This window comes from Rousettus aegyptiacus, unplaced genomic scaffold, assembly GCF_014176215.1.
Source record: "Rousettus aegyptiacus isolate mRouAeg1 unplaced genomic scaffold, mRouAeg1.p scaffold_m13_p_9, whole genome shotgun sequence".
In the NCBI taxonomy this organism is placed as follows: Eukaryota; Metazoa; Chordata; class Mammalia; order Chiroptera; family Pteropodidae; genus Rousettus; species Rousettus aegyptiacus.
Window position 1 is genome coordinate 38,718,320 of NW_023416312.1, and position 19,053 is coordinate 38,737,372.

Below are 19,053 nucleotides of genomic sequence, written 5' to 3' on the forward strand. Positions count from 1 at the left end.
TTTGTTTTACATTCAAAAACTAAAAAGCAAAAAGAGGTTATTAAAAAACATTACGAGGAGTGATCAGATAGAAAATACAAAAGAGTTTGGATCAAGATGGTGGACTGCACACAGGCTTTTTCTTCTCCAGTCTCATATCCCTTTAACTGAAAGAAAATAATTTGTATGTACAAATTCTGTGTGTGTGTGTGCTGAATATTATTTTTTAAAGGCTTTGTGAGGCATTCCTGGAAGATAGAAAGCAGATGGAGCGGCTGTGGAGGAGTCTGGCGGGAGGCAGGCGGCCAAAGAGGGAGGAGGGGAGCTGGCCAGTCTGGCTCGGGTTTGAGGGAAGAGATCGGGGGCGCGTGAGGAAATGAAGGAGTGAGGGCCTGTAACTCTGCGGACTGAACACAAGCGCGCGCACTGACCCGCCCTGCAGCTGTGGACCAAGCGGAAGGGAGAATGGTGGAGGGCGGGGCCGAGTCGCAGGCGGGCTCAGAGGGGTCGTGTTCCCGAAGCGGCAAAAACCTAGGCGCCAGAGCTAGGCCGAACAGTGCAGCGCTGCGAACCGGAGGCCGCACAGACTCATCAGAGACCCGCCACCGCGGGTGCCTTTGCCACTGCAGCCATCCCTCTGGTTCTTTGCCTGCCTTTCCCGTCGTCTCCTTCTCCATCGCCATTTCACAGCCGCAGCACCAGCAGTAACAACTAAGCGGTCAGTTCGGGACTTGGGGCTGGAAATCCGGTCGGGAGCCAGGCGCGGGCAGCACAAGAGCGCGCGCCATCTCCTACGGCAACCGCCACTGCTGCAGACACCCCTCCCTGGCGGGATAGGCCCACGCTGTCCCAGTGCCCACGGTGAGAGATAGAGCTTTTCTACCAAGCATTGGTGAGAGCCTTGTGTTCGGTGAAGGGAGGATTGACGGGGAATCAGAGATCACGAAAAAAGAACTCATATTGGAAAGCATTGACTTTTTCTCAGCTTAATCGAGCAAGTGGCAGCTTTGCCTAAGCCGCCTTAAATCTCAAGCTATGTCGCCCCCAACTGTGCCTCCAATGGGTGTAGACGGTGTGTCTGCATACCTGATGAAGAAAAGGCACACCCACAGGAAGCAGCGACGCAAGCCCACTTTCCTCACTCGTAGGAACATCGTGGGTTGTCGCATTCAACACGGCTGGAAGGAAGGCAACGAGCCAGTGGAGCAGTGGAAGGGCACCGTGCTCGAGCAGGTTTCCGTGAAGCCCACTCTCTATATTATCAAATATGATGGCAAAGATAGTGTGTATGGACTGGAACTGCACCGAGATAAGAGAGTTTTAGCGCTAGAGATCCTTCCTGAGAGAGTGCCAACTCCTCGCATTGATTCACGGCTGGCAGATTCCCTGATTGGCAAGGCAGTGGGGCATGTGTTTGAGGGTGAGCACGGTAGGAAAGATGAATGGAAGGGCATGGTCCTGGCGCGAGCTCCTGTGATGGACACTTGGTTTTACATCACCTACGAGAAGGATCCAGTTCTTTATATGTACACGCTCCTGGATGACTACAAAGATGGTGACCTGCGCATCATTCCAGATTCCAACTACTATTTTCCTACAGCAGAACGGGAGCCTGGAGAAGTGGTCGACAGTCTCGTGGGCAAGCAGGTAGAGCATGCCAAAGATGACGGGTCCAAGAGAACAGGCATTTTCATCCATCAAGTGGTGGCCAAGCCTTCTGTCTACTTTATTAAGTTTGATGACGATATTCACATTTATGTCTATGGTTTGGTGAAAACTCCCTAAATTCATTGCACTCTTTGCCAAAATTGTGGAACTATTAAATGTAAAATATGTCGTGTTCATGTAATTGTGAAATTTTGAAAACAGTTTTGGTGTCTGAGATTCAGGAATTTATTATTACTTATTGTGCCTCCAACTCTTACATTGACTAGTTCCACAGTTTTGCCTTTGTATTCTGGTACCTATGATATTGCCTTGTTCTGTAACTGAAATTTTAAATTGGGTGCTAATAGAAAAGTGTTCACGACCATTGGAATAATGAAAAACTAGATAAAGAAAAATTAATGGTGTCACTCTGCACCATGCCCTTCCCCCCATTTCCTTACTTTCCCTCTTCTCTCCAGGTAACAAGTGTTAACAACATAATGTGTGTATACACACACATCCTTCCATGTTTTTCTCATCCTCTTGCAAAATGTTTGTTGTAGTTGTTTCTGTAAAAATGTCAAGCCACATCATTTCTCTGTAATTGCTTTTCTTACTTAGCATATCCATGAAATTCCTTCTGATCAGTTGTTGCGGATATCTCTCCCTCTCCTCTCCCACTGTCTCTTCCCCTTTTCCACCCTTACCCTCCTTTCACTTCCCTCTGGCTCTCTCGTTCTGGAATTTATTTTCGTACATAGTTTAAGATACAGGTCCAATTATACTTTTTGTTCACATTATATACCAGATTATGCCATCACATTTATTAAATCACCCATTACCCTTTCCCTCTGAAATTTATTTTTGTATATGGCATAAGACAGAGGTCCAACTATACATTTTGTTCACATTGAATACCCGATTGTGCCATCACATTTATTAATTATATCACCCACTTCCCTTCTCTCTCTCTCTCCCCCAAAAGGTATTCAACCATTCCATTATTGATGGTCATTTAAGTTATTTCCCTTCTGTTTTTTCACCATAGCACTGTTTTAATACATATTGGTGCTTTTATTTCTATAGAGTAGATACCCAGAAATGGATCTCTAGGTTGTCATATATTTAATTTTAAAAGATATTACGAAATTACCTTTCCAAAAGAAAGTGCTCATTTTCCAGCATCTTCTCCAGCACTCTTAATGTTTGCAAATCTAGAAGGCGAAAAATTACATAGTTTTGTTTCTTTAATCGACAAACTTAATGAGGTCTATTTTGGGGGGATTTTTTGGGAGGAGTGGGTTTTTGCTGTTTGGACTTTTTTTGTGGTTTGCCAGTGTTTATCCTAGGCTCATTCATCTATTGAATCTTTGATATTTTCTTATAGATTTGTAAGAATTCTTACTATATTTGCTATATGGTGCATAGTAATCATTTTAGCCCATATGTGTTATAATTTTTTCCATCCTATCATTAATCTTTATTGATGGTATCTTATTTTACAGGGTTTTTTAAAAATTTAGATAACTACTATTTCCTTTTTGCTTTTTGATGTTCTGTCTTTTTCAGATGAATGCCCCACCCAAGTCATACAAATATTCACCTGCATTTTTTTTCAAAAAACATTAATTTTAAGGTTTCAAATTTTGATCCATCCGGAATTTAGTTTTGTATATGGTGTAAGATAGATGTCAAACTATACATTTTGTTTACATTGGATACTTGATTGTGCTATTACACTTATTAAATAAATCATCCATGTTCAAGTGTCTGGGCCAGGTCATATTGTTTTAACTATAGTGGCTTGACCTTAAATTTTCGACTCTGGTAAAGCAAGTTACCTCTCATTGGTATTTTTTTCTTCTTTTATATAACTTGTCCTAGACATTCATTTTTTCATATGAAAATTAAAAGCATTCTTTCTACATTAAAAAAAATTGGATATCTTATTTAGAATTGTGCTAGAGTTTTGCATATATATTTAGAGGATTGTTTTGATAATATTAATTCTTAACACTCAAAAGTTTGGATACAGCATTAAAATCTTTTGCTTTTGTTTTCATAATGTTCTCCATCTAGGTTCATATTAGATTAAAATTATTTCTAAATATTTTTACAGTTTTTGTCACATTTTGACATTTTGAATTGAGTATTTTTTTTACTGCTCACTTGTAACTTGTTATTTTGGACAATATAGACAAACTATGAATCTTTATTTTTACCTTCAGTTTAATCAATTTACTAAATCCTATAAATTACTCTGGGTGTTTAAAATAGTGTATCTTGGACTTCCTGGATATACAATCACTTCACCTGCCAATAGAGATAATTTTATTTCTTCTAATGTTTATAATGATTATATTACATTAGCTGGATTCTCTAAAACAATGTTGAATAATGATAATGACAGATATCCCTGTCTGGTTCATAGAATTATCTTTAGTATTCCCTATTTATATGACATTTGCTGTTGGTTATTGGTAAATAGTCAGTAACTATTAACATGTTTAGGGAATTTAGGAAGTTTCTTCTATTCCTGTTTTCATAGCATTATTACTAAAAGTGATTACTGAATTTTATCAATTGTCTTTTCAGCATCTATTAGTAAAATTATATGATTTTTCTCCTTAATTCGTTGACATAATGAATTCAAGTGGTAGGTATTTAATGTTGAACCAAGCTTGTATTTCTGGAGTAAATCCTACTTAGTCATGTTGTAATAATCATTTGATTCATTCCTGTATTTTATTTACCCATATGTTATTCAGAATTATTGCATTTACATTTCAAGGTGAAATTATATTTGTTTCTTTCTTACACTGTCTTTATCAAGTATCTTTATTAAAATTGTGCCAGCTTAAAAAATTAATTGGTGAATTTTCAATATTTGTCTGTGGTCTGGAATAGTTTAAATAGCATTGGAATTACTTGTTCTTTAAAAATTAGCTAGTACTGAGTTGTAAAACCATCTAATCCCAGTGATACTTTTGATGGTAGATCTTTAATCAGCTTTCTTATCTCTTCAATGTAATTGGTTTATTTAAGCTTTCTATTGAAAAGGAATACGTAGTCCCAGTGACACACAAACTGTAAAGTTTTCTCTTTTATCGATCTTCAATTGTATTATTTAGATGCTTTATGTCATTATGTGTTGCATATGCGTATGTCCTAGATATGTTAAATTCTGAAAACATTGTAATAAATAAAGTCAGCAGCTATAATGGTGTTTTAAATTCTCTTCATATTTTGCTTTAAAATTTAAAACAATGTAGAAAGTATAAAAGATAAAAAAAAACATTTGTTTAACTACTTAAAATTAACAAATGTCAACATTTTGGCATCTTTGTTTTAGATATAGATTTATATTCTTAAAAAGTCAGAGCATTACAAATAATAAATATCTTTCCCAATACCATAATTTTTCCTTCTTCTGCATTTGGTGTGTCTTGCTTATGTTTTACATATTTACTGCAAATATAACCATAATCAATAATAGTATTGATTTTTGTCATTTTTTTTTTGTATTTCAACATCAGTGGTAAACTTTAAGCCATGCAGAATTTATTTTAGTTTTTGTTGTAGGAATCTTCTTTTATTCCAATTAGGAAACAAATTGCAACAGAAAAAAAAAACAGTGAATAACATTGACCTTAGAAGACTAGTTGCTGTTTTAGGTACTTTCACTACTCTTGACACTCAAGAAATTTGGCCCTAGCGAAAGCGCTGACAATTGACTTAAAAAAAAGACAAAATTTCAGCTCTTGTAGAGATTGTATCTTGGCTGTGGCAAAGTAGATATCTACCACCTTACCCCTGCCTCCAGACCAAAAATAGGTCTTATATTTCCCTATGATAATATTGGGGTTATCCCACATTTTGACACTCAGAGGGAGTCTGGCCCTAAGCTTTGCACTGTTTTAAGAGTTTAGGACACAAAAGTGGACAAAACAAAACCTTCCTTTCTTAACACGTTTTTGTTTGTTTGTTTTAAACCTTCAAGTAGCCTTCAGACCATTAACAAAGATAAAAGGTAAGTATAAAAGTATACATAACAAGTTTACAAGAATGTGAATATCATTAAAAGATTAGAGGGATATGTATGTACTATCACATATGTACTATGTGACAAACTATACACTATATAGTTTGTCTTTAGACAACAAAAAATACAAATGTGTAAACAGTTTAGATAAATAATGCTTTTTAGTTCCTACTCTCCAACTAGGCCTCAAGTCCTCATTGTTTTATATTGTTTCTTGATGACATTAGGCTATTAACACAGTAGGGGAGAGAGGCCCAGTGCTGGTCTAAAATCTGGAGATAGAACAATGAACAATCTAGAAAAAAGATCCCTGCTCTCTAGAAACATATATCCTAATGGGGGTGGTAGGGAGAGCCACCACCACCCTATACACATGGGCCTCGGTCTTCATATTGTTTCATAGTAATTTGGGAATAACCCACAATTTGTTAGAGTAAAGGTTCATCCTAGTTCTAACTCCGTTTTAGAGGTCAAATACATAGCAGTGAGCAAAATGTAGAACTCTGTGTCAGTGGGAGGAAGATAAAAAAATTAATGTAGAATGTCATGCTCACCAGCCAAGTTTCAGATCATTACATGGTAATATTATTGCTTTCTTTGAATCATTGGGGGGCTCAGTCTTGACCAGTGTAACACAGAAACCCCAGACCTGGAACTTGCACCTGGGTTTGGATATTCTGGAAAAACCAGAGGGGTTAGGAATGCCATTTATTACTCATGAGGCGGGGAAGCTTCAGGAGAAAGTAGCTGCTCCTGACCAAGTGCAAGCAGTTTTTTTATGCACACAAGCAGAGGGAGGGGTTATTGCCTTGCGGGAGCAGCCTCCTCAGATAGATGGGAGCAAGATGTGCTGCTTGGTTACAGGAGCAGAGAACGTCCATGGGAGCAGCAGAAAATGTCCTTGGGAGTAGGCACTGCTGAAAATTCCTTATGTACTACCTTCCTTGGCTGTTGGCTGAGCAGCTATCAGTGTTATGAATATGTGGAGGGACTATGTTCTGAGTTAGCCCTACAACCAAGCAGTAAACAAAACTCAAAGTTCTCTATTGTCTTGAAGCTTACATCCTATTGGGAACAGACAGATAGTCATACCTTCTTCCTTGGGCCACCAGTCTAGAATTGGGTCTTATATTGTTTCAGGGTGATATTGGAGTTCTCTTATATCCTAGTGCTAAATCAGAGGCAGGACTGACAGTGGTTATATCACTGTTTTAGGAGAGAGAAATAACCAGAAACGAAGTCCTGTTTCCATAATGCTTACAGCTTATATCACGCAGGGTGGGAACAGATTCCTATCTCCTTTCTCCTAACACTTTATACACATATCAGACTGTGATGATTGCTCTGATAAAAATATAAAGCAGGGTAAGTAAAGTGACAGGTTACTTTGGTTACTTAGATCAATGCTCATTTATTTTATCATTCATTTATTCTTAGAAGTAAACAAAATTTATAAAACATTTTTCTAGAGGTTCTGGGATACCAAGATGAATGCTACATAGTCTTCTATCTTTCAAGTAGCCATCAGACCAATAACAGAGATATAAGGTGGATACAAAACCTTACAAAACAAGAGAAATGTGATAAATACTATTAACAGGTTAGAGGGGTACATATATACTATTTAAATTCAGATGAAGAGACAGTGAGAGATAGAAAAAGAGAGATGGATTATTCCACAGAAATTGATCTTCATTATGCTAAGCAAGTTAGGACTCTTCATATAAACAAACCATAAAGATCAATTAATTAATTCGTTCATTCATTTACACTTTCATTGTAAGAATTGTCTCATGAGATTATGAAGATCAAGAAGTCCCATGACTTTTCTTGGTTGTAAGAGGTCCAGATACAACAACTTCACTTTAAAAGGAGTAACTTTTTTAAGCATTTTATTTTATTATTAGTTTCAAGTATATACTACATTGGTTAGTCATTTATGTAGTTTATACACATATCAGACTGTGAAACAATCCCCCTGATTGCACTATCACCCCTCTGGCTATACACATAGCCATTACATTACTAATGGGATATCTTGATATGTTCCACACCACTCGGACCTTAGAAATTTCAGAGGTAGAAGGCCCCTGAATTTTAATTATGTTTATTTGCCACCCTCTGACACACAAATGTATTACCAATAAGCCTAGAAACTGCTACTTTTCACTCACTAGGTACAATCAACATGATGTCATCAATGTAATGGACCAGGGTGATACCTTGGGGAAGGGAAAAGTGATCAAGGTCCCTGTGAACAAAATTATGACATAGGGCTGGGGAGTTGCTATGCCCCTGAGTTAGGACAATGAAGATGTATTATTGGCCTTGCAAGCGGAAAGCAAACTACTTCTGGTGGACTTTATGGACAAGGATGGAGAAAAAGGCATTTGCCAGATCAATGGCTACATATTAGATACTAAAGAATATGTTAATTGGCTCAAGAAATGAAACCACATTAGAGAAACCAACTTTAGTTGGTATCACCACCTGCTTAAGCTTTATAATAATCCTCTGATAACATTCCTTAGGATATATCTTCTGCACAGGCCAAATAAGAGAGTTGAATGAAGATGTGGGAATTAATATCACTGCACATTTTAAGTCTTTGAGGGTGGCACTAATTATTGCAATCCTTCCAGGAATGTAGTATTCCTTTTAATTTACCAGATTCCTAGGTAAAGGCAATTCCAATAGCTTCAACTTAGCCTTTCCTACTTTTAAATTTCTCACTCTACAGGTCAGGAAATCTATGTGGGGATTCTGCCAACTGCTAAGTATGTCTATTCCAATTATACATTCTGGACCTAGGTAAATAACCATGGGATGAGTTCAGAGACCTACTGGAACCACTGTGAGACAAACTTGAATTAAAACTCCATTGGTCACCTGACCTCCATAAGCCCCTACTCTGACTGAAGGGCCACAGTAATGTTTTAGGTTTCCTGGAATCAGAGTCAGTTCAGAGCCAATGTCCAGTAGTCCTCAAAGGTCTGATTATTTCCTTTTGTTCAATATATAGGTACCCTGGTATAAAGCCAGAGGTTCCTTTGGGGAAGATTAACAGTATAAATTTTTTATAGTGAGTCATGGTGTCACGGTCCGAGGTATTGCTGACCTGACCCAGAAAGTTTGACGGTGTGAGGCTCATTTGGAAGAATGCACAAGAGGCAGACATACGGATGAAACAGCAGGCACCAACTTTATTGTGCGGAGCGCACTTCTGTTGGGAAATGCAGTTCTATTGGGGAGTGCAGTCTATTGCAGGGGGCACGCAGTCTTGCGTGCACTTCTCCTGCTCCCTTTTCTTGTGCTCCCCTTCTTCTCTTCCCTTCTGCTCTCTTCTTCTCTCTGCTCTCCAGGGGACTGCATGGCTCCTCACATAGCAGAGTACAAAAGTGGCATTCAGCCACACACATGTGATACAATAAACTGAAGTATGTTTACGTATTTTCTAAGTCTGTAGTCCTATTCTTACCTGTGGGCCTGGATTACAGCCAGACCTTGGACTAGCCAGACTTTGGGCCAGTCAAGCCTGGTGCCCACACATGGTTTTTCCTTAAGGAGACTTAGCCTCCCCTGGGTTCAAGAGATTCTTGATATGTTAACTGGTTCAATTCTGGGAGTCGATTAAGGGCCTGACACCCTCTGTTTTAATGATTCAGGTTTACTTTTGTTCACTTATCTAGAACTTTTCTGCTTATACAGACTGAGTGAGAATTTAACAGGCTTCCTATCTACTTTACTTTTAGGAAAACCATGATTAATTAGCTGATGCAATAAGTTAGCATGAGTCAGACTATTCCGATTACCGCTTTGACTCTCCCGTCTATTACAGTAATTATGTTCACTTTACCTTTGGTGGCTGAATGTCACCACTAGGCCTCTGACACCCCAATCCAACTACCTCAATTATATTTACATTTTGCAATTGAGTGTCTGTGGTTCACACTGTAAGGTCTGGCCTACAAAGAATGGTCAAGGTTGCAAGGGCTCTCCTCACTGATTTATTTCTCATAGTATTAGAAAAAAGTATGCCTTCTGTACTCTCAATGTGTGTGAATAGGTCTTAAATGACAAATCCGATTTAAAATTCTGATCTACCTATGCCTCTGAATCCCTTCTTCTACACTGAACCAAGGGAGGTTATTTCCAATTCAGTCGTGATAGGCTTCTCTTGGTTCATGTTTTACTCAACTAATCAAATAAACTATTAGAGCCCTTTTCAAAATTCCTAAGCTTCAACATTAAACACAGAATCTCTGCTTAATGAGCCTATATCTATAATTTATTGATCCAACTTTATTTTTCTTCCACCATTGCCCCACACTCATAGTATTTATTCCCCAAAATGTTCCCAGTATTTGTGCTTGTACAGTTAGAAAAATCAAGTAGTTCTTTGTAGTGTAGGACACTTCCTCATAAGTCATACTTTGTACCTCACTTTCAGAAGCCTACTGACACTTGAATGTAGTTGTCGGTCTAGAAGCAAAAGGGGTGGCAGAGGTGAATCCTGAGAAATATTCCATTATTATTTCCTCAGGCAATGCAGGGTAAATCTTTTCAGACAGAGGTGGAAAGGCTGATACCACTCTTAGTGGTAGACTGATACCACTGGGGATGGGGACACCCCTACTAGTCACGGTCAGGAAGACACTTTTACTAAGGTTGTGGAGGCCATTTTTTCTGGGGGTAGAAAAGTTGTGGAGAAACCTCTTCTATTAGCAATAAAAACTCAATAGAATTTCAGTGTTCAATGTCCTCTGCTTCATTAGGATTTTCCCATACATCTCCATCCCAGTTTATAGGATCCCATTCTTTCCCAAATATGTCTGCACATTAACAGTAGACATGCTCAGCAGGTTGGGAGTTCAACTTGCATTGTAATTTACCCCATATAGGATGAGGTTCTACATGTGATTTTCAGCAATTTCAGGCCTGCAGCTACAGGAGATGACTCTTTCAGGAAAAACATAGAAGCAATTAGGTCATTGTGGGGCTTATGAGATGAAATTTGAATCCCTGATCTCATCCTTCTCTTTCACCACTTTATCCAGAAACATTTGGAGCAATTAGTTTTCCAAATGTTTGAAAGAATCACATATAGAGTCGCTTAGCTCCTGGTTTATAATTAACAGTTGATTAGGACTATCTGGTGAAGATATTTTATATATCTCTATAAATAGTTCATATTATAAACTATCACTACTCTTTTTATTACTGTAAATAGTCATTAGCTTATTTAAATCTAATCAGATTGCACAGTCAATTCTAGAAACTCCAAAACTATTTCAGAAGACTCATACTTAAAATTTGGTTACTCTAGAACCACTCTTCATACTAAAATCTGTTTTACTCAAGATCTCCAGAGAAACAGAATTAATAGGATATCTATCTATCTATCTATCTATCTATCTATCTATCTATCTATCTATTTGCCTATCTATCATCTATCTATCATCTTTTTTATGTTGTTGTTGTTGTTGTTGTTGTTGTTGTTGTTATTGCCCTTGGTGTTGTTGTTAAAAAAGAAACATATCCAAAATGAAGTTACTTTTGTTAAGCCCCACCTAAACTTAATATCTAACCTAATTGCAGTTTTAGGCTCTCTGAAGAATGAGATTTTAAACCAATTGGTGTAGAATTTTTTGTCCATCCCTAATGAGGCAATCTGCCTGATAAAATGTCTGCCTCCCTTCCCCCAAAGACAGATGATTTTGCCTGAAACAATCCTTTATTTCCTTTAATTATTTTTCTTGTCCCACCCAGTTTCCTATAAACACTTGCCATTTTGTAAAGTCTCTTGGATTATCTCTCTGCTGGCTAGATGAGATGGTGTCCAATTTATGAATTGTTCAATAAAGCAAATTAGATTTTAAAATTTACTCTGTTGATTTTTTAAACAGATTTGGTGGCAGAAGTGAGATAAAAATGAATTTCTGATGCTATTCAGAGTTAACCAGAAACACAAAAATGGTCCTCATGAATCTCATTTTGAATTCACTGTCTTTTTAAACATTTCTGAGGACCATTGGTAAGTCCCTCTCAAACCAAGCTTCACTTTTTTTGTGTTTGAGCTTCTGATCTAGTTGCCTTTTTTTTTTACAGTGCAGGTCTGCTTGAGCTAGTAGACAGTTCTGCTCAAAGCCCAATTGAACTGGCAGACATTTCTGCCTGGTGTCATGCTCCTACACATTTAGACTGCAATCCCCTGGGTGGAAAACCCAACTCTTTAGCTCTGTCCCTAAATTCCACATTGGGAACTGATGACAATTTAGGCTGCAGTTCCCCATTTGATGGAATCCTTCTCTAGATTCCATATTGGCAGCTGCAGTTCTCCATTTTGTTTGAAATCAAACAGCAGTCTACTTCACTTGGGGTTTGCTGGTTCAATTCTTTCCCCAGCCCAAGGTTTCAACAGAATTGTTGGTCATGTGCACAGGGCCTTCTTGTGGCCAGGATGCAGTAACATTTCTTGGTTACTGCCAATGTATTAAGGGGCACATGTTTGTTTTTTGTTTTCTGTAGATAAAGGTTAGTTTCTAATGAGAATGATGGAAAAAATTACTGCAAAAATTAGTAGGCATGGATTGAGCATTTAAGATATATTTTAGTGCTCGTCACCTAATCCAAAGACTACAGTATTAGGATGAGTTGGTCACGGAATGGATTAAATTGACAATAGGTCACCCACCAACCTCAGGAAAATTCCCACCCAATAAGGTACACTGTAAAACTTTCCACAATTCCTAACATACAGTACATCCCTCTTGAGAATTAGTTTGGCTCTAAGAAACCCAAAGACTTAGCTTAAAAAAAAAGGGGAGTCCTTAAAATCCACAGTTAAGTGTGCCACCTTCCAGGATAACTGTTTCTTTTATTTCTAAAAACTATAGTGCAAGAAACTGCAGCAAAAATGACAGTGTTTTACTAAAAACAACTTAGAATTATAATAAACATTATTGGGAAAGATCTTCATTGAAAGATGCATTGCAAAATACTAATGAACAAAAAGAGAAAAAGGTAGCTCAACAAATCTTTAAGACTGACATAACTCTTATTGCTCCTATCTTCCTTCAGTTGAGAACTGTGGATGAAAAAAGTGGTTCTATGGAAAGTAACCTCACAGAGTGATCTGATCATAAATTTCTAGCTCGGAAGGTCATAGTGGGTAGTAATATACCAGGCATATAACTTATTTAGTAAAAGGTTTATCTTTGCCTTAAGTAAGCCTCATTCATTGTTTCTGTGCATCAAGGTTTAACACACCTTTGAAATAAGCCATAACCACCCTCAAGAGAGCTCATAATCTTTTTAACTATCCTATAATACAATCTCCACTTTGCTTTCTCCTGCCTCCATGTAATCTTTCTTACTTTCCTCTTTTAATTTCAAATGAACAAAATAAATTGCAAAGCGTTATTCTCTGAAGCATTTATCTCAGTCTATTGAGATTTTGCTTCCAGGTGTATCCACATTTTGGCTCAAATAAATTTTTACAAAAATTCTCTACAGGTTTGGACATTCTTACATTGATAGTACTCATTCTAGTAATTTTTTATCTGAACTGCCTTTCCACTCTGAAGACATTATTGAACAATTACCTTTTTAAGAAATATAACTGCCTGCTTGGTCTTGTTCTTATGGCCATTGCAGCGCTTTGAGTTCCATAGAGATAGTGCTGGGGTAAGTGCAAGCTGAACTAAGTGACTCTGTGTTCTCTGGGGAAAAATAATTAAACATGGGCAAGGGAGGTCCTAAGAAGCTGAGAGGCAAAATGTCACTCTTGGTGCAAATTGCCAGGAAGAGAATAAGAAAAAGCACCCAGATACTTCAATCAACTTCTCAGAGTTTCTAAGAAGTGCTCAGAGAGGTGGAGGACTATGTCTATTAAAAAGAAAGGAAAATGTAAAGACATGACAAAGTTGGGCAAGTTCCATTAAGAAAGAAGTGAAAATGGAAAACGAAAATGTTCAAGGATCCCAATGCACCTAAGAGGTCTCCTTCAGCTTTTCCTTGTTTTGTTCTGAGTATTGCCCATAGATCAGAGGAAAGCATACCAGCTTATTCATTGATGATGTTGCAAAGAAGCTTGGAGAGATATGGAAAACACTGCTGCAGATAACAAGCAGCCTTGTACTTAGAAGGCTGCTAAGCCAAAGGAAAACATACATAAAGGATATTGCTGCATACTGAGCTTAAAAGAAAACCTGATGCAGCAAAAAGAAGGTCGTCAACCCTGAAAAAAGCAAGAAAAAGAAGGACAAAAAGGAAGATGAGGAAAATGAAGAGAATGATGAGGAGGAGGAGGATGAAGAAATAGAGATAAGAAGATGATGATGTTGGAGAAAACATAGTTACTAAACTCATGGACCTTGAATTTAGAGAGGATTTTATGAATTTGACCTCAAAGGCAAAGGAAGTAAAAGTAAAAATAAGTGAATGGGACTATATCAAACTAAAAAGCTTCTGCACAGCAAAAGAAACCATCAACGAGACAAAGAGGCAACTGACTGAATGGGAGAAAACATATTTTCAAATTTTGGGGGTAAATACCCAGAAGAGGGCTTGCTGTCATTTGGTAATTATATTCTTAATCTTTTGGGAAAATACCATAGTGTTTTCCACAGTAATTGTATCAATTTACATTCCCACCAGCAGTGTATGAGGGTTCCTTTTCTCCCACAATGTCTCCAACGATTGTTATTACTTGTTCCATTGATGATAGCCATTCTTATAGGTGTAAGGTGGTATCTCATTGTGGTTTTGATTTGTATTTTCCAAATAGCTAACGAACTTGAGCATCTTTTCATATGTCTGTTAGTCATTTGTATGTCTTCTTGGAAGAAGTATCTGTTCAAGACCTCTGCCCATTTCATAATTAAATTGTTCTTTTGTTGTTGAGTTGTATAAGTTCTTTTTATATTATGGATCAGAGGTATTGTTTGTAAATATCTTCTCTCGTTCATTTGGTCCATGCGGTTAGTACCCATGTCTTTTTCTATGTAATGCATTGTTTCATGTCTTATATTTAGGCCTTTGATCCATTTTGGGTTAATTCTAGTTGCATTCTTTTGCATGTGGATTCCCAGTTTTCCCAGCACCATTTATTGAAGAGGCTTTCTTTTTCTCATGCTATGTTTTGGCTCCTTGGTCAAAAATTATTTGCCCATATATACAGGAGCTTATTTCTGGGATCTTAATTCTATTCCATTGGTCTGTGTGTCTGTTTTTATGTCAATATTATGTCATTTTGATTATTGTCACTTTGTAGTATAATTTGAAGTCAGGCTGAGTGAAACCACTGGCCACGTACTTTATTTTCTCAGTATTGCTTTGGCTATTCAGGGTCTTTTGTGTTTCCATACAAATTTAATGATTTTTTGTTGTCATTCTATTTCTTTAAAAAAATGCCATTGGGATTTTGATGGGGATTGCATTAAATTTGTGTAATAATTTAGGTAATAAGGTCATTTTAACAATGTTGACTCTTTCAATCTATGAACACAGAATATCTTTTTATTTCTTTGTGTCTTCTCCAATTCCTTGTGATAATGTCTTACAGTTTTCAGTATATAGGTCCTTCACATGCTTCATTAGGTTTATCCCTACGTGCTTTACTCTTTTTGATGCTATTGCAAAAGGAATTGTTTTTTTTTTTCTTTTTCTGACCATCAATTATTACAGTATAGAAATGCTATGGATATTTGAACATTGATTTGATTTTTGTATCCTGAAACTTTACTGTATCTGCTTATTATTTCTAATAGTGCGTTAGTGGAGTCTTTAGGGTTTTCTATATAGAGAATCATGTCATCTGAAAAAAGTGACAATTTGACTTCTTCATTCCTTATTTGGATGCCTTTTATTTCTTTCTCTTGCTTGATCAATCTGTCTAGGACTCTAGTACTATACTGAATAATAGTGGTGATAGCAGACAGCCTTGTCTTGTTCCTGATCTTAGAGGGAAGGCTTTTAGTTTTTCACCATTAACTATATTAGCTGAGCCCTTTTGTACCTCATGGAGGTAAAATTCACATAACATAAAATTTACTCTTTTAAACATTTTAAATTGTATTTTTGTAATACATTCACAAATTTGTGTAACTATCCCAATACATAATTTCGTAACATTTTTATCAGTTGATGGACATTTAGAGTGTTTCCACTTTTTTTGTTATTATGAATAGTTTTTTGAGTATTATACAATTTTTTTAACATCTGCTTTTGATGATCTTGGGCATATAACTAGGAGTGGAATTTTGGAGTCATAAAGTAATTTCATGTTTAACATATTGGGTAACACCTAAAGTATTTTCCACTTAGCTGCATCATTTTACATTTCCACCAGCATTGTGTGAAGTTTCCAATTTTTTCACATTTTTGCCAATCATTATATTTTACTTTTCTTTAAATTATAGTCATTCAGTGGGTGTGAAGTGGTAGCTTTCTGTGGTTTTTATTTACATTTCCCTAATGATTAATAAGATTGAGCATTTGTATATATTCTTTAGGTAAGTTCATATTCAGATTATCTTGTCATTTTCAATTCATTTGATATTTTTGTTGTTGTTGATTTGTAAGAGTTCTTTACATATTCCAAATACTAAACCTGTATTAGATATATGAGTTGCAAACATTATTGCCTTCTCGCTTTCTATATAGTTTCCTTTAATGCACAAAAGTTTTATATGGCAATTGAGTCCAATTTATCTGTTTTCTTTGGTCGATTATACTTTTAATGTCATATTTAAGAAACTGTTTTCTGGTCCAATGTCATGAGATTTTTGAAGAGTTTTATTGTTTTAATTTTACATATAGGTCTCATATTAATTTTATATGAGATGATAAGTAAGGGTCCAAAATTATTTTTCTGCATTTGTATTGATGTTCCTACACAATATGTTTTAAAAAACTATTGTTTCCCTGTTGAATGTACCTTCGATGAAAATCAATTGATTATACAAATACAGGCCTATTTCTTGAACCTGAGTTGTAGTCCATTAATCTTATCTATCCTTATGCTGGTAGAACACTGTTTTGATTACTGTACTACTGTACTAAGGTTTGAAGTCAGGAAGTGTGGAGCATCAAAATTTGTTCTTCAGTTTCAAGATTGTTTTGGCTATTTGGGGTCACTTGCAATTCTATGTGAGTTTGATAATGGGCTTTTCATTTCCACAAAAAATTAAAAAGGACATTGAAACTAATGAAAGAATCGTAATGGATCTGTAGGTCACTTTGAGTAGTGCTATAATCTCAACAATATTTAGTCTTCCAATCCATGAACATAAGATGCCATGCATTTTATTCAGAAATTTAATATGTTGTTTTTTTAACAATATTTTGCCATTTTCAGTGTACATGTCTTGCACCTTCTTGGTTAAATTTATTTTTAAGTTTTTTTATGTTATTGTAAATAGAAATGGCTTTGTATTTACCTTTTTGAATTGTTGATTGCTAGTTCACAACTAATTTGGGGGCGTTTGGCTTAGACTCCAATTTCACTGAATTTATTTATTAGCTTGAGTGCTGTGTGTGTGTGTTAGAATTTTTTTTAGAGATGAACTCTCCATGGCAAATGGGCTGATGGCTGCTATTCCCAAATCTAAGGCGGAGGACATGGTTACAGAGACAGGTGGAGTATAGCAACATTCCAAGTACAGGAGGCCAGTAGAAGGAGCAGTGAAAGGCAGAGGTGGCAGTTAATACAATGACTCAGTAAAGGTTTGGAACAGCCATTCTCAACAATTTCTGCACACCGGAGTCATTTGAGGAAGCCTCAAAACATCCTGATACCTGAGTCTCACTCCTAGAAATGCTGATGTCATTGGTCTGAGGTGGATCCCAGGCACCAGGACATTCAAAGCTCCCTCAAATGATTCTAATTGCAGCCAGCCAAATCCAAGAGCCATTACTTCAGGGAAAGGGGGATGGGAATATTTAAAATATTTTTTTTCTTCTGTACTCTAAGATTTCTTTACTGAGTGTATCTGCTATACCATAAATTGCTCTAGAAAATTCTCAGTTACTGCTATGTAAATAATTGTCCATCTGCTCACCTTGGAGCCTGAGCCTTCTACTCCCAGTGGGGTCTGAGGACTACCACCACTGATACCACCCCAAAGCTTGTTAGAAATGCAGACTCTCAGGCCTAACCTAGATCCTGAATCATGATCCCTGTGCAATTTGTATTTATTTGAGAAGCTCTGAGTGTAAAGCAGTTCCACTCAACTTAAAACTTGTAATCTGGAGTGTCTGCCTGTGTGGTTGTATCTTAATTCATCTTAATATCAAAGGCACATCCCTAATGGTCAGCAGTCACCCTGGCATCTTACACCTAAGCTCTGCTACCCTGGAGGATGACTGACTATTCCTTGAAGAAGACTCCAGTGTTCACAGGTTGAATTTTTCAAAGACCGGTTAGTGAATATTTTAAGTGAGGCAATCCCAAATTGGTGGAAAATCTATCTAGCTTTGTTCCCCTGATGTGATAAAAGCAGAAAAAACAACAGAAATGTATTTTTATCTGTATGGATGACAAATGATGTCAGCAATGTTTCTTTTCCTTCTTTGTTTTGGATTAAATGAAGAATGTGGGGGAATCAGAAATGTAAGCCCTAAGAGATTAGCCAAGTCATCCAAATGATTTTGAGCCAGGTATAAAATAGTCTGCTATTCCAGTTGTTCCTGGAGAGCTAAAATGGATGAAAGAAGAGAGAGGAGTTAAGTAGAACCCCTCAAGTGCCAGAGGTTAACTTTTAATTGTAAAAGGTTGTATTAGCATATCTAACTCTACCATAATATATGATCACAACCTGCCCCATCAATGAGTATCTTAGAGTTTAAGTCTAAGTCTCCTGGTGTGTGTGCTTGTTACTTTAACAGAAGGATTTAATTGTAAACTTTCCTTACAATGAATAACAAACATACCTAAACAGCTTTATACTTTTGTAATGAGGAGATGTTCTGGATCATCAGCCCTGTTTTTTCCCTCTCCATTACCAAGTTCACAGAAGATCTGTCATTCCAGGATGAACACAAGTGGCTGATTCCCTATTCTATTCTGGTAGACTGCTTGTGCATTGACTCATTAATTAGCTCCCTTGTTCATTCATTCAACAAACACTTATTATCTACTGTTTCCTGGGAATATTATTAGGCATGGGGTGTAAACATGCTTTAGTCTGAAATTCAGAGAAGAATATGGTGGTTAAACTGTTGAACTAAAATATTCTAGGGAGAACTTTGTGTTAGAAGGTGAAACTATAATACACTGTTTCCTCAGTAGAGAATACTAATTTATTAATCTAAATGATAAGATTATTATAAGATGTTCTGGCATATCTATTTTACATAGAAGATGAAAATTTGACTCGTGTATA

General features: G+C 36.8%; 1 protein-coding gene and 1 pseudogene across 1 annotated transcript; both read left to right on the plus strand.

Annotated features, from left to right (window-relative positions):
* The first annotated feature begins 367 nt into the window (after window positions 1–367).
* Window positions 368–4,847, plus strand: SPIN4 (spindlin family member 4). Its single transcript, XM_016137260.2, has one exon. It carries the CDS (start codon window positions 1,015–1,017, stop codon window positions 1,762–1,764), a length of 750 nt encoding a protein of 249 aa, XP_015992746.1. The 5' UTR covers window positions 368–1,014; the 3' UTR covers window positions 1,765–4,847.
* An 8,562-nt stretch (window positions 4,848–13,409) lies between these two features.
* Window positions 13,410–19,053, plus strand: part of LOC107506548 — a 43,834-nt pseudogene continuing 38,190 nt past the window's right edge.

Excerpts from the sequence above, each read along its gene's own strand:
- SPIN4 (XM_016137260.2), top strand. The coding sequence starts at position 1,015 with ATGTCGCCCCCAACTGTGCCTCCAATGGGTGTAGACGGTGTGTCTGCA.